Source organism: Centropristis striata, chromosome 19, assembly GCF_030273125.1.
Source record: "Centropristis striata isolate RG_2023a ecotype Rhode Island chromosome 19, C.striata_1.0, whole genome shotgun sequence".
NCBI lineage: Eukaryota > Metazoa > Chordata > Actinopteri > Perciformes > Serranidae > Centropristis > Centropristis striata.
Window position 1 is genome coordinate 26299793 of NC_081535.1, and position 13519 is coordinate 26313311.

At 40.8% G+C, this 13519-nt stretch overlaps 1 protein-coding gene across 1 annotated transcript; it reads left to right on the plus strand.

Annotated features, from left to right (window-relative positions):
* The first annotated feature begins 1920 nt into the window (after window positions 1–1920).
* LOC131992187 (uncharacterized) lies at window positions 1921–12452 on the plus strand. The gene is made up of 5 exons (XM_059357672.1): window positions 1921–3747; window positions 4479–4709; window positions 5631–6025; window positions 6429–6613; window positions 8141–12452. The coding sequence occupies exons 1-5, from the start codon at window positions 1983–1985 to the stop codon at window positions 8598–8600; spliced, it is 3036 nt and encodes a 1011-aa protein (XP_059213655.1). The 5' UTR covers window positions 1921–1982; the 3' UTR covers window positions 8601–12452.
* Window positions 12453–13519: the final 1067 nt, after the last annotated feature.

Below are 13519 nucleotides of genomic sequence, written 5' to 3' on the forward strand. Positions count from 1 at the left end.
ATTGCTTGACAATACATACAAAAATGTTGAACTAGTTGTCAAAATCTGTCGAGCGAATTATATATATTTTTTAAATATTTTCTCTTTTTTTACTGAAAATGTGTCTGGAATTTAATACATTTCTCTCAGGTGAACCTCAGCTTTCACTGATGAGAAGGCTGTGTGAAGCATTAGTTGAACCAATGATAAGCCACTTCTCTACAATCACTCAGAGCTGAATCCATAAACCATAAACACTTTACAACATATATGAACCAGCAGTACATAGTGTCGACCATTTCTACAACACTGTGACACTGGACTGTCACAGCTCGACCCAAAGGGACGCCATGTTTGTTGTTAATAAGGCTGTTTTTTCCTTTTGCACAATGCTGTAAACAAATTAGAATTGAAAAAAGCATATGAAGTATAAATGTGAAACATACATATCCAATGTGTTGTACTCAGTTACCTCACTAAATACAGTAATGTATAACTTTACTGTAGTTTTCAAATGGCTGTGTAAATAGTATATAGTCTGTCTGGAGCATTTTCAGGTAGCGTCACCAAGATCTGACTTTTTAGCATTGAAAACATTTCCAGAGTAAAGTGTCATAATGAAAACATGACAGAGACGTTTGACTATCTTGTTCATAAACATGGTGTCAGGACTATAGATAGATAGATGGATGGATGGATGGATGGATGGATGGATGGATGGGTGGATAGATAGATAGATAGATAGATAGATAGATAGATAGATAGATAGATAGATAGATAGATAGATAGATCATGAATACTTGCTTTTGAGGAATGAACTATACATTTTGAGACAGTGACATGATTTTACAGGTTATCAACTAGGTTTTGCAGTTTGTACTTATTATTTTGAGAAATGCATTAACTGTTGTGCAAATGTTAATAGTGATGTGTGAAATGCACCAAATGGACTGAGAACAACTGTAATATGTGTACTTTGAATATAAAACAGAGTGCGTAAACCAACTTGTAAAGTAATTGTTAATTATTTTAAAGTGACTGACTGATTGATGACTGATTATCGTTATAAAGTGTGACCTTATTTTCCCACACATTCATTGTTTTTTTCTACCTGGATGCTTCCAACACAAGTTTGAGTGGCCACAAATTGTATATAATTTGCAACAAACATTATTGTACAATGAAACAATTCTAAAGATGAGACACATCTCACTTTTATGACTTTATGATTTTATGATTAGATATTTGAGTTAACAAGCAGTTGCACAATAAAGGTACTCTTATTCACTGTCTGTGGGAATGTTCAAAGATACAAAGATTGTGGAATGAGGTTATCAATTGTATGTCTGAGGTGTTTAGAGACAGGATCCCCTTCTGTGACATGAGCGTGTCACAAACATGACATGGGATGTGTCATGAACATTAATGACACTTTGAAGTAACATTAATGCTCATGATACTTGTCATCTTTCTGACAGGCTTGTGTGACTCTTATGTAGACACCTTCAAAATAAAGTGTTACCATATATTGCTTAAGTCACAAAGGCATGTTCAAAAAATTGCCTAAGTCATTTATTTCTCTTAAGTTACATAATGTACACACTGTGTTATTACTATACCAATAGCCATCCTTTGTTACACCCTTTTTGAGTGAAATGATCCTCTTATGTTACACTTTTGGTGAAGTTTTTTGTGTTTCCTGCAAAACTTGAAAAAATGAGTTAGGCATTTATTTGAACAGGGTGACGATATGCAATTATTTGAGCATTATGTGAGGTGCTGTACATGTAGTTCCTGCACCAGTCACAGTGTAACAGCAGCAATATAATCCTTTTTTAGTCATCATGTGAAACATCCGGGTTACCTGCAGGAATGCAGCAGGTAGGCTGTAGATAAATACCTGAGGAGGGCGGAGCCTAACCCTCTGACAGAAACAACTGCTGACCTTTGAGACTAGCACACAGAGAGACAGATCCCACACAGTCCAGTCCGTGGGGAGCAGAATGGCCACAGTTTTGACTCAGGACGCGGTGTTACACTACCTGCAGGTCAACGGAGGCTCGGTGAAGAACTCCGATCTGCTTCTGCACTTCAAAAACTTCATCAGGGACCATGCAGACCGGACCCGCAACCGTGAGCTTTTTAAGAAATTTGTCAACTCCGTGGCCACAGTTAAACAGATCGACGGCGTCTCTTACGTCGTTCTCAGGAAGAAATTCAAAGGATATGTCCCCGGCAGCGGTCAGGGAGGCTCCACCGATCCTACCGGGAGGAGCACAGAGCCCTCCCCGGAGGGCGCCAGGCGGAGCCCGGCTTGGAGCACAGAGAAGCCCCGGCAGAGAGAGGTGGCAGCTCCCGGTCCGCCGGGAGTCACCGCGGGGAACACAGTCCTACCTGCTGCTGGGATCATGATCAACAACAACAACAACAAGGTGGAGACTAATCTTAACCTGAAACAGCAGCAGGTAACCAGCACACCTGAACTTTCTAGTAGAGCAGCAGCAGCTCAGGTGGTGAGTCAGATCTCACAGACCCCCAGTCTGTCTGAGCCTCCAGCCCCAGATCAGTGCACCAAAGTGGGACAGCACAGGGTGGGCTCTGGCCCGCCTCCTGGGGTCACACCTCTGGTCAAACCTGGGGTCACACCTGTCGTCAAACCTCTGGTCACACCTGTGGTTAAACCTGTGGTCACACCAGGGGTCACACCTGGGGTCACACCTCTGGTCACACCTGTTGTCAAACCTCTGGTCACACCTGTGGTCACACCTGGGGTCAAACCTGGGGTCACACCTGGGGTCACACCTCTGGTCACACCTGTTGTCAAACCTCTGGTCACACCTGTGGTCACACCTGGGGTCAAACCTGGGGTCACACCTGGGGTCACACCTCTGGTCACACCTGTTGTCAAACCTCTGGTCACACCTGTGGTTAAACCTGTGGTCACACCTGGGGTCAAACCTGGGGTCACACCTGGGGTCAAACCTGGGGTCACTGCAGTCAGACACCATGGAGAAACCAGCCAGCAGGCCCCAGTCCCAGAAACCATCAGAGGGAGGGAGGTCAGTTTTCAGCCTGAGCGGGGGCTTCATCAGGAGCCTCCTCTTCATCAAGTCAATCTTCAACCACAGGGAGCCGCACGCCGCATGAGACACAGGAAGAGCTACAAATCTGCTGTCTCTTATGATGACGATGAGGAGGAGCAGGAGGAGAACCAGATGAGTTCAGGTTCAGCAGGAGGATCATCCTCCGTCTCTTCGCCGTGCATCGCTGACCCACCTGTTCCCCCCTCTGTCGTCTCGTCCTCCTCCTCCTCTTCATCAGAAAGGAAGCTCCCAAAGATTTACATCCAGGATGTGGACGAGGAACCCCTCGGTGGCCAAGGCTGGAGCTCGGAGTCAGGGATGAGGACGAGAGGACAGTGGGGGGGCCCCGGGCCGGAACCTGTGACTGATCCCCTGGAGTCGTTCACCACCAGACGGAGCCTACCTTTAGAGGCAGAGCGCTACGTGCCGTCTCCAGGCCCAGCTACAGAGGTGGTTCCTCACCAAGATGTCCACAAAGACCGTCGATACTCCCAGCCAGCAGGTGTCCAGCTGGAGCCCAGGCAGGGGCCGAGTCAGAGCCAAGCGGTGTCTCCGTCATACAGCCAGAGCAGCATCTTTGGCCCCTCATCTGATTCTGGCCACCCCAGCAGCGACTGGCCGCCATCGGGGTCATCCAGAGGATCGGGGTGGAACAGGAGCCTTGAAGATCTGCACACCAGAGCAGGTAGTCTGTATGTTAGATTAAAGAATAAGTCTGGTAATAGAATACATCTAGTCTGTCTGTCTGTCTGTTTGTCTCCACAATATGATTTTATCCCGATACTTGAGTTACGATACGATTTTTTTTGCGATTTTAAGTATTTTGCGATATGAGTATTGAGTGAGTATTGCAATACTGTTGATAATAACTATTGATTTAACGTTGTCGTCCATACATGTTTGATATCAGTTCAGTTCAGTTGAATTCACTGAATACTTTGTTGGTCAGTCTGTGGGTTTGACTCTCATTGTGGAGAAATAAAAAGACTGAAGTGAGATGAATAGACTGAGAATTTTCTCTTATTTGAAAAAGCAATTCTTGATTGAATTTAATTTTGTTGCCATAATATGCAGTAAAACATTTAAATCACAATATATTGTATCTCAATACTCACCATATCGCAAAATGCTTAAAATCGCAATTATATCATACTGTGACTCAAGTATCGGGATAAAATCGTATCATGGAGCCAATACGCTGATTTACACCTCTAATACAAAGATTATTAATCTAACCAGACAACCAGTTCCAACTTTTTCGTGTATTTACTATAATTGCTAAATTGTATCAGTCGGTACCAAAAAATGTTTTGGGAATATTACCTAAATGAACACTTGAAGGCACTGTTATGGTCCAGCTGTAGAGAGCAGGTAACAGGCGTGGCTATATAAGGAGTGAACCTGCTGTGTCCACAGGTGAGACTGGGAGGGGGTCTACAATCCAGGGAGCCCTCCAGAGAGCCCAGGGGAAAAGGTTGGAGTCTGAGGCGCTGCATGCCAAAACGGCGCCTTGGCATCATTCTACGGGCCATCTCCTTGACGACCAGGAGCCCACATCTCGCTTGTCGCCATTCCATCACTCCACTGACCATCTCCACGACGACCACAGCTCTACAACCCGTGGGCCGGGATGGCACCTCTCCACAGGTCAGGCTGACTGAGCGTTTTTTTAATTAAGTTCTCTATGTTGCAGAGGCTGTTTGTCCATCAGCTGTTAATGGAAAATGGCATCTGACAGGTGACATGTCTGTGCTCAAAGAAGTATCAGCATGGTTCAGTCTTTAATGAGTTGAGAGAGATCTTTGTACATGGCTGAGATCGTCTGTAGAGCTGGGTGCTCAATAAGTGTGATCTCTGCTGACTGTAGCCAACAGCACTAAACACCTAAAAATGTTTCAAATGGGTCAATTATAGTCTGTTGATGCATATTAGAACATAATATGGCTAGAAATTACAGAAAACACAACATAAGGGGATGTCCACAAACTGAATAATGTCATAATTTTAAAATGCCTAAAAAAGCTTAAAATTAGTCAATTATACTCTGTTGATATATGTGGTAGTATAGTTTGTCCAAAAGTAGCCAAAAACACCATATTTTGAGATGTCCAAAAACAACAACGTCATTATATCACAGTATATGTCTGTATACAGCTCCACTTTCAAGGAAACACTAGCACCAATTTCAAGCATAACAACAATGGTTGACTACATCGTCTGCTAAGAGACCACTGCTTTGACTTGGCGTCCATAGTAAATGGTAAATGGACCAGCACTTATATATATCGCTTTTCTAGTTGCTTTGCGACCACTCAAAGCGCTTTACACTACAGACTGCACTCATTCACACACACATTCATACTGGTGGCAGAGGCTACCCTAAAAGGTGGCACCTGCCACCATTGGGAATTCATTCACACACCAATGAACGCAGCATCGGGAGCAATTTGGGGTTCAGTATCTTGCTCAAGGATACAAGGATACTACTAATGAAAAATCCCAAACTATTATAACCTTGGTCCAAAGTCTGGTCTTAAAGCACACTAAAGCCTTTGCTCCATCCCTCAGGCGATCTCTACGACGACCAAGAGGACGCAGAGTCAAGCGATGGCTCCACCTCCTCTCCGCCGCTAAGGCCACGCCCATCGGTCGCCAGGAGGCTCAGCAGCAAGCTGAGGAGCAGGATGTGCCGCAGCCTGGGAGCCGATCTGGACCAGCTCCTCCAGGAGGAGGAGAGGGCAACTGGAGGAAGTGAGGCGGCACGACTGAACCGCCTCCACATGATCTCCTCGTCGCTCAGCCTACGCTACAACCTGTCGTCTTCCTCGCTGTCGTCCTGCTCCACGCCACCTCGCAGCCACAGCTTCTCCAACCTGATCGAGGGGGTTGAGGGGGGAGAAGGAAGGAGAAGCTCTCATACTGCTGCCACCTCCACTGCCCCACAGGAACGCCCCAGTAAGCAGGTGAGACTCTTTTTAAAATGTCCCATTCAAACCTGCTGGACACTCTTGGTATGGTAGTTTGACTGGTCAGCATCAAACTTTTTGTGTTTACTTATTCTTTCAATTGATATTTCCTTATTTTAATCATTTAGAAACATTTTGAGTTTCCTTTTGTGTAACGACGAGAAATGTGGTTTATTTGATAAAAATAAGGATTATTAAAAGGAGATTTAGGGTTAGGATTAGATTGAATAAACAAAGCTGCAGTAATGTAGTTTGGTCAGAAGATGGCAGTGTAATGTATTGCTGTAGGCTATTCCATCAGTGAGCATGAGAAAAAAATATGTCTTCTGGTTTGAGATTCAACTGTTCTTTCATGGCATCAGAATTCGTTGATGGAAACAAAACTATTGACTTTCTCCAGACGTTTCCTATGGAGTCCAGGGAGCATGACTGGCTGGTGAAGGGGGCTGCTGGGGCCTGGCCTGACATCTACACCCTGTTCAGAGAGGACCCGTCCCTGCTCAACAGACAAGACTTCATCTCTGGCTTCACTGTGCTGCACTGGATCGCCAAACACGGAGACCACAGAGTTCTCAACACCTTATGGTACGCAGCTTACTGTTTTATTAGTTTTGTCTGTAAACAGGAAGGTCTGGTTCATGTAGCATTCCTAAACTGGAAAGAGTTTCATGAGTCAAAAGTAATATGTCGATTTTTGTCAAAAATGGTCAATTTTTTAAAATACCTTTTAATAGGTTAATTATACTCTCTTGACACATGTTGTAATATAGTTTGTCCAAAAATGGCAGAAAAAAAATTATTATGGTATGCCCAAAAATGACTGAAAAAACTGTTGAAAATGACAGAAAAACACCAAATTTTGGGATGTCCAAAAATGACTCCCTCAAAAAAGTCATACCATAGTATGTCAAGTTACTTATTTCCTTATTTTCATTGATTTTGTTTTAAATGTGCAGTAAAAAACTAGCAAATAATTATCTCAAGACGTCAGAATGCACTTAAAAAATCTGGTAAATGGTAAATGGACCCGCACTTATATAGCGCGTCTCTAGTCACCTTGCAACCACTCAAATCGATTCAAACTACAGACTGTACTCATTCACCCATTCACACAGACATTCATACTGGTGGCAGAGGTTACCCTAAACCAGTAGTTCTCAACCTTTTTGAGTCGCGACCCCAAATTTAACATGCATGTTGTCCGCGAACCCAGATCAGAACAGAATCTCACACGCACAGTTCAGATCATACAAACTCAGTTGATACGACGAATTTTGGACAAATAATGAAGCAGACAACAATGAAAACATATCTCTGTCTGTGCATTGATATATATTTTTTTATATTTTATTGTTTCTTTTTATTTTATTGTTTCTTTTAAGTCTTTCGCTATAAGTTTAAAGGTCCATTCTGACCTCCTGAGTGTGTAACAGTCAGCTTCAAGCCAGAGACTCCTTGGAAAGTAAGAACTTGCTACTTTGGGATTTGTCAGAAAAGACACAAAATTACCCAAAAAATAATCAAATTGACCGCAAAATGATCAAAAAAAGACACAAATTGACCAAAAAAGACACAAAATGACAAAAAAAGACACAAAATGATCAAAAAAAGGAAACAAAATTACCAAATATACACAAATTGACCACAAAATGATCAAAAAAAGACACAAAATGACCAAAAAAAGACACAAAATTACCAAAAAAGACACAAAATTACCCAAAAAATACATTATATGACCAAAAAGACTAAAACACTAAAACAAAGACTAAAACACATCAACACATGAACACTTTAACACAGTGGAGACTTCCAAAATGATTTGGCGACCCCCAGAAATCATCTCACCAATTGGGGTCGGGACCCCAACGTTGAGAATAGCTGCCCTAAACGGTGCCACCTGCCACCATTGGGAATTCATTGACACACCGATGAATGCAGCATCGGGAGCAATTTGGGGTTCAGTATCTTGCTCAAGGATACTTCTACATGTAGGCTGCCATGATCAGGGAAGGAACCACCAGCCCATCCGATCGGTGGGCAACCGATCAACCAACTGAGCCCCTTATGAAATGATAAGGTGACCAGACACTGACCTTCCTTCTCTGGTTTCAGGTATGGAGTCCAGAAGGCTGGTCTGACCTTCGACATGAATGCTCAGTCAGCATGCGGCTACACACCTCTGCATATTGCAGCCATCCACGGTCACAAGAACATCATGAAGCTGCTGGTTAACAAGTTTGATGCGGACGTGAAGCTGAGGGATGCGGCGGGGAAGAAGCCCTGGCAGTACCTGAGCCGCACCACGCCACCGGAAGTCTTCCAGATGCTGGGAGCTCCTGCGCGGCACGCTTTAGGAGGAAAGGAAGGAGCCGGGACAGAGGAGTCTAGCTGGGAACAGCGCCAGCCGCAGCGGCGCCGTAAGCGCCATCACCTCTCCTTCGCTTCCTCCGGAGAGAGACCGTTGACCATCGCAGGGACCATAAAGGTCAAAAGGTCTTCGTCTATCGCTGCGCTCCTCAAACACAAATCCATGCGTCGGTTTCACAGAAATCAGTCCGACTCCTTCCTTTAAGGCCTCAAACTGGTGGATTAAGTTTGATTTTATTTGTTACTGACTGTTGTAACTGTTGGCTGGCTCGTTTCATAAACACAACAAAGGTTTTATCCTGAGTTGAGACTAACGCCGCCACAGCCGAGACCAGAAAGGCCGGTGATATTCCACCTTTGTTCACCGGCAGATACCCTTCAGACACATGTACAGATTCTCGACTAAGGTGGCTCTCATATCTGACCCGGGATCAGTAAGTCTGGTACTTCAGTTTGAGTTTTGAAAGCTGCCTCATTGTCTGGTCGAATCAAAGCAAACATGTTAGATGTGAAAGCTGGCACTGATGGTCAGATCAGGGTATCAGGGTATGTAACTTGTACTTATTTACTGTTATATTCCATCACATAAATAAATGCACATAAACACCTTAACAATGACATCGTTTTGTATTTAGAACTTCTCCATAGGGATGTTAACCTAGAATTTTTTCCTGACCTATTAATAGCCGACTTTCTGATAACTGACAAATTAAACAGGTGTCTGTCTGACTCTATTAAAGTAAATATAATAATAATAATAATAATAATAATAAAACTCTTTATCTGATATTAATTGGTTTAAGAGCTCATTATCAGTTAATGGTTAGACAGTTAATTATTAACATCCTTATTTTTTCATGATGTGAAAAGTTCACTATACAAGCAACATTTTTTTTCTTTCTTTACTGTAGTACATCCAATGATGTAACTTGATGTAAGAATGAATGCTTTTGTTCGTAGATATGACCTGGTCCCAAATATCTAGCTGTAACGCATAAACTCTGCATAAAATGCCTAGAAATGCTTAAAATTATCCAATTTTACTCTGTTGAGACATATTGGAGCATAATTTGGCCAGAAATTACTCCAGTATTCTCAGCTTTCTCGAGAACTGCTCATCCAGACTACTTCACACTCGGCACGTTGCTTCCTCTGGTTTTGTGCATCCCCCTGCCAATGCTGGAGTTTAGGCATTTTTTAAAAAATGACCTTTTTTTTTTGACAAAAATCGACATACTATAGTATGACTTTTTTTTTTGAGGGGTCATTTTTGGACATCCCATAATATGGTGTTTTTTCAATACTTTTTGACAAACTATACTACTACATGTATCAACTGAGTATAATTGACCCATTTCAAGCATTTTTAGGCATTTTAAATCAAACATTTAAAAATCGACATGACATGATATAATATTCAACATTACATGACATGACTTTTTTAAAGGGGGGTCGGTGTTTTTCTGTAATTCATGGCCATATTGTGCTCTAATATCTATCAACAGACTATAATTGACCCATTTAAAGCATTTTTTAGCATTTTAAAATTTTACCATTGACTGTGCCTATTTTTTTGAGGGGGTCATTTTAGGACATCCCACAATATGTTTTTTTTTGTTGTTGTTGCTATTTTTGGACAAACTACACTACCACATGTATCAACAGCCTTTAATTGACCCATTTGAAGCATTTTTAGGCATTTTAAAATTTGACCATTTTGGACAAAAACCATCACACTTAACTTTGTCTATTTGTGTCTGTAGAATTCTTCAAAATTCACCAATAGTAAGCACGAGACAATGTCTCATTTGCATATGTAAACACAACATTTCAGCATTCAGTTTCACCATATATAAATGCCAAAGAAAAGTGTTAAACAAAGACTGCTGGATCTGAGTCATGGGATCGCTTCAAGCTAGAGGAGATTTGCAGGAACTTGCAGACTGGCAGAGCAGATCTGTTTTCACAGTGATTGTGTGATGTCGTGACGGAACAAAAAAACAGCAGAAGCTGGATGTTTTTACGAGCCGCAGGGAACAAGTGAGCTCCAGTTTCAGTCTGACGCTGTGATTCAACAGCAGTCTGCAACAGAGATTGTAGCACACGCCTGATCTCTGGTGAAGTGTTCTTTACATTCCAAACTGTTTCCAAACCATCCAGCAGTTTTCAGATAGATTTTCTTCCTTCTTTGCAGCCTTTAGTTTGTTGCCTTTATGAAAATAAACTTGAATTTCAGGAGGTAGTGAACAAAACTAACAAAACAGACACCTGTTCAATCAACTCAAATCACTGGAATAGACACTATTCTTTAGTGAAGCTTCACTTTCAGAGGGGTTTTAATTTGTTGATTTAATAGGTAGTTGTTGTTTATTACAATGTGGGTCTTATTTTGGTAGTTTTGTCCATCATTTCTGTCAGTAATAACATCCGATCTGGGTATGTGGTGACATCACTGTAAAGAAATCTGACAGGTCGGGAAACACGAGCAGTTAGATGACCAGGCATGTTCAAACTGATTCATAAAGAGTCTTGTGGGCCAACCCATGTGATCAGCTGACCTAATTCTTCAAACGGTGAATTAGTTAGTTAATGAGTAGTCTTGCAACCAAACAGCCCTAATCCCCAGGTTAGTCAATCATATGAAATGATAATCCGTAAGGAAACATTTGTAAATTACAGACCAGCTTATGTAAAACTTAAACAGAAAGGATATATCATGTCAACTAGAAAGGCATTTGTCACAATAGCAATTCTAAATTTAAAAAAAATCCTTCAAATTGAACCTTTTTAATTTCAGTTATCTAAATCAAAAGCAGGATCTGTGAAATAAAAACCTTAACCATATGGCATTGGTGTGGTACATTCCAGAATATTATGGCACTCAGTATCACACTTGATACCATTAGTTATCATCTTGTGATATTCTCAAGAGCTTTAATGGATTTCTTGACCCAGAAAATTTATATTTTGACACCAAGATTGACCTTCTAAGTGCCTTGGAAAATGTATTGGTTCTCATAGACTTTATATGGGTGCCATCTCCAATCCACAATATTTCACAAGTGTTTTTTTGGTGATCTTTAGATGTAGATTGTGTTACTTTTGGACAGAGCCAAACTAGCCGTTTTCCTGTTTCCAGCCTTTGTGCTAAGCTAAGCTAAGCTAAGCTAAACCAACCGTCTCTGAGCTATAGTTTTTATTTATTGTACCGGTATGAGTCATGTCTGTCTTCTCATCTAACACTAAAAATTACCAAAATAAACGTTTTCTTTTACTTGGTGGATACTTATTAGTGCTGATAGAAATGGTACCTTAATTTCTAAGGCCATGGTTTATTGGACTGCACTTTATACATGATGATTTGTAGTAAAACACTCACCACAAGAATAAACCTGGTGTGCTTTGCTTTGTAAGTGTTTGTTGTCTGAGGTCTACTGTAATTTTTTTAAATATATATTTTTAATTTGTACAATATTTTTCCCACCACTGGCCAAAGTTTATACACTGAGTATTAAATATGCTTCACAGTTGGAGCTATTGTGTTTGTTGTGTTTTCATTTTTATCACACACTTTTACAGTTTCACTTGATTGCTATGGAGCCCGAAAAAGGACTAAATGCAGAAAAAAGCTTCCAGACAAGTTAAACACTTTAATTAATAGGCCCAATACAATACAATACTCCATTAATTAATTAATGAAATAGAGTACAAAAACATAACTTTATATCTAACTTTAACCTCTAATCAGTTGGTTAAACTTCATTCATTCATTATCCTTAACCGTTTATACGCAATCGGCACGTGGGGGCATTTTTGGACATCTCGTAATATGGTATTTTTCACTATTTTTGGACAAAATATACTATCACATGTGTAAACAGACTGCAATTGGCCCATCTAAGGATTTCTGATCATACTTTTAAATATCTGGGGGAAAAAACCTGAACACCATTTTTAGGCATTTCAAAACTTGACCTTTTTTGACAACGGTCGAAAACTTTTTTCAGTTTTTGGACATTGCATAATATAGTGTTTTTCTGTAATTTTTGGCCATATTATGCTCTAATATGTATCCACAGAGTAAAATTGGGCATTTTTAAGCATTTTTAGGCTTTTTAAAATTTGACCATTATAAAATGAAGTAAATAAAGTGATATATTCCACAGTTATTACTATCAACTATTATAAATATTAATTTCACTAACGGTATTATTTACTGATGTAATGCTTTGGATGTTTTTAATTTGTCTGGCAACATTTTATTTTTTTCTGGATCACCATCTGAGTGAGGTGGGCAACTGCCTTGGAGTCCCAGACCCCTAGAGGCCCCCACAGCCCCAGATTTAGACTGTTTGTCTATTGGTTGGTTGGATAGTATTCCGATACAATTACTAATTACCTGTAAAACACAGAGAAAAATGTAGTCAGTTACCTAATTTAAATTTCCCACTGCAGAACTTTCTATTACTCTTAGATTGCCTCAATATCAAATATGTAGATGTATTAAATTTGTATTGTGTGTGTGTATGTGTATAAGTTGGATGTGGAGTCCTTAGATGATGGCAGCATTTTCACAGCTGGAAGGAGAACGTGCACTATACTATAATGTTGCTCCTATTCTGCTTGCTATACAAAATGATACGAACCTAGAAAAAAATTTTTTTCCACTAACGTTTGTGACCATGATAATGAATTGGCCACTGTTAGTTATGGTTTCATTACAAATCAGGATAGTCTCTAATTCTTGTAATAATCCCCATTTTACTAAATGCGTTGGTGAACTGAATTACATCTTAACTTTAAGGGAATACTGTAACCTTTTTTTGGATCCTACTTGAGTAAAGCCATTCCATGTATTACATACTTACTGTATGTGTTGTATTCAGTGGCTACACCCAGAAGTTATACCAATACTTCTTGTTGACAGTTTTTTTCAAACGGGTACCAACAGGTTCAATCCGTGTAGAGAAACACTGCAGGCTGGAGGGCATGTTTGCTCATGACTGTGTGTGTGTGTGTGTGTGAGAGAGAGAGAGAGAGAGAGAGAGAGAGAGAGAGAGAGAGAGAAAGAGAGAGAGTTTTTGTTTGAACATGCTCAGCAGGTCCAATGTGTACATTCTGAAA

What these genes read in the sequence shown, in the direction of transcription:
- LOC131992187 (XM_059357672.1), top strand. Translation starts at nt 1,983, where the DNA reads ATGGCCACAGTTTTGACTCAGGACGCGGTGTTACACTACCTGCAGGTC. An exon ending in AGATCTGCACACCAGAGCAG is followed by an intron (nt 3,748 to 4,478) that starts GTAGTCTGTATG and finishes CTGTGTCCACAG; the next exon opens with GTGAGACTGGGAGGGGGTCT. An exon ending in GGGATGGCACCTCTCCACAG is followed by an intron (nt 4,710 to 5,630) that starts GTCAGGCTGACT and finishes TCCATCCCTCAG; the next exon opens with GCGATCTCTACGACGACCAA.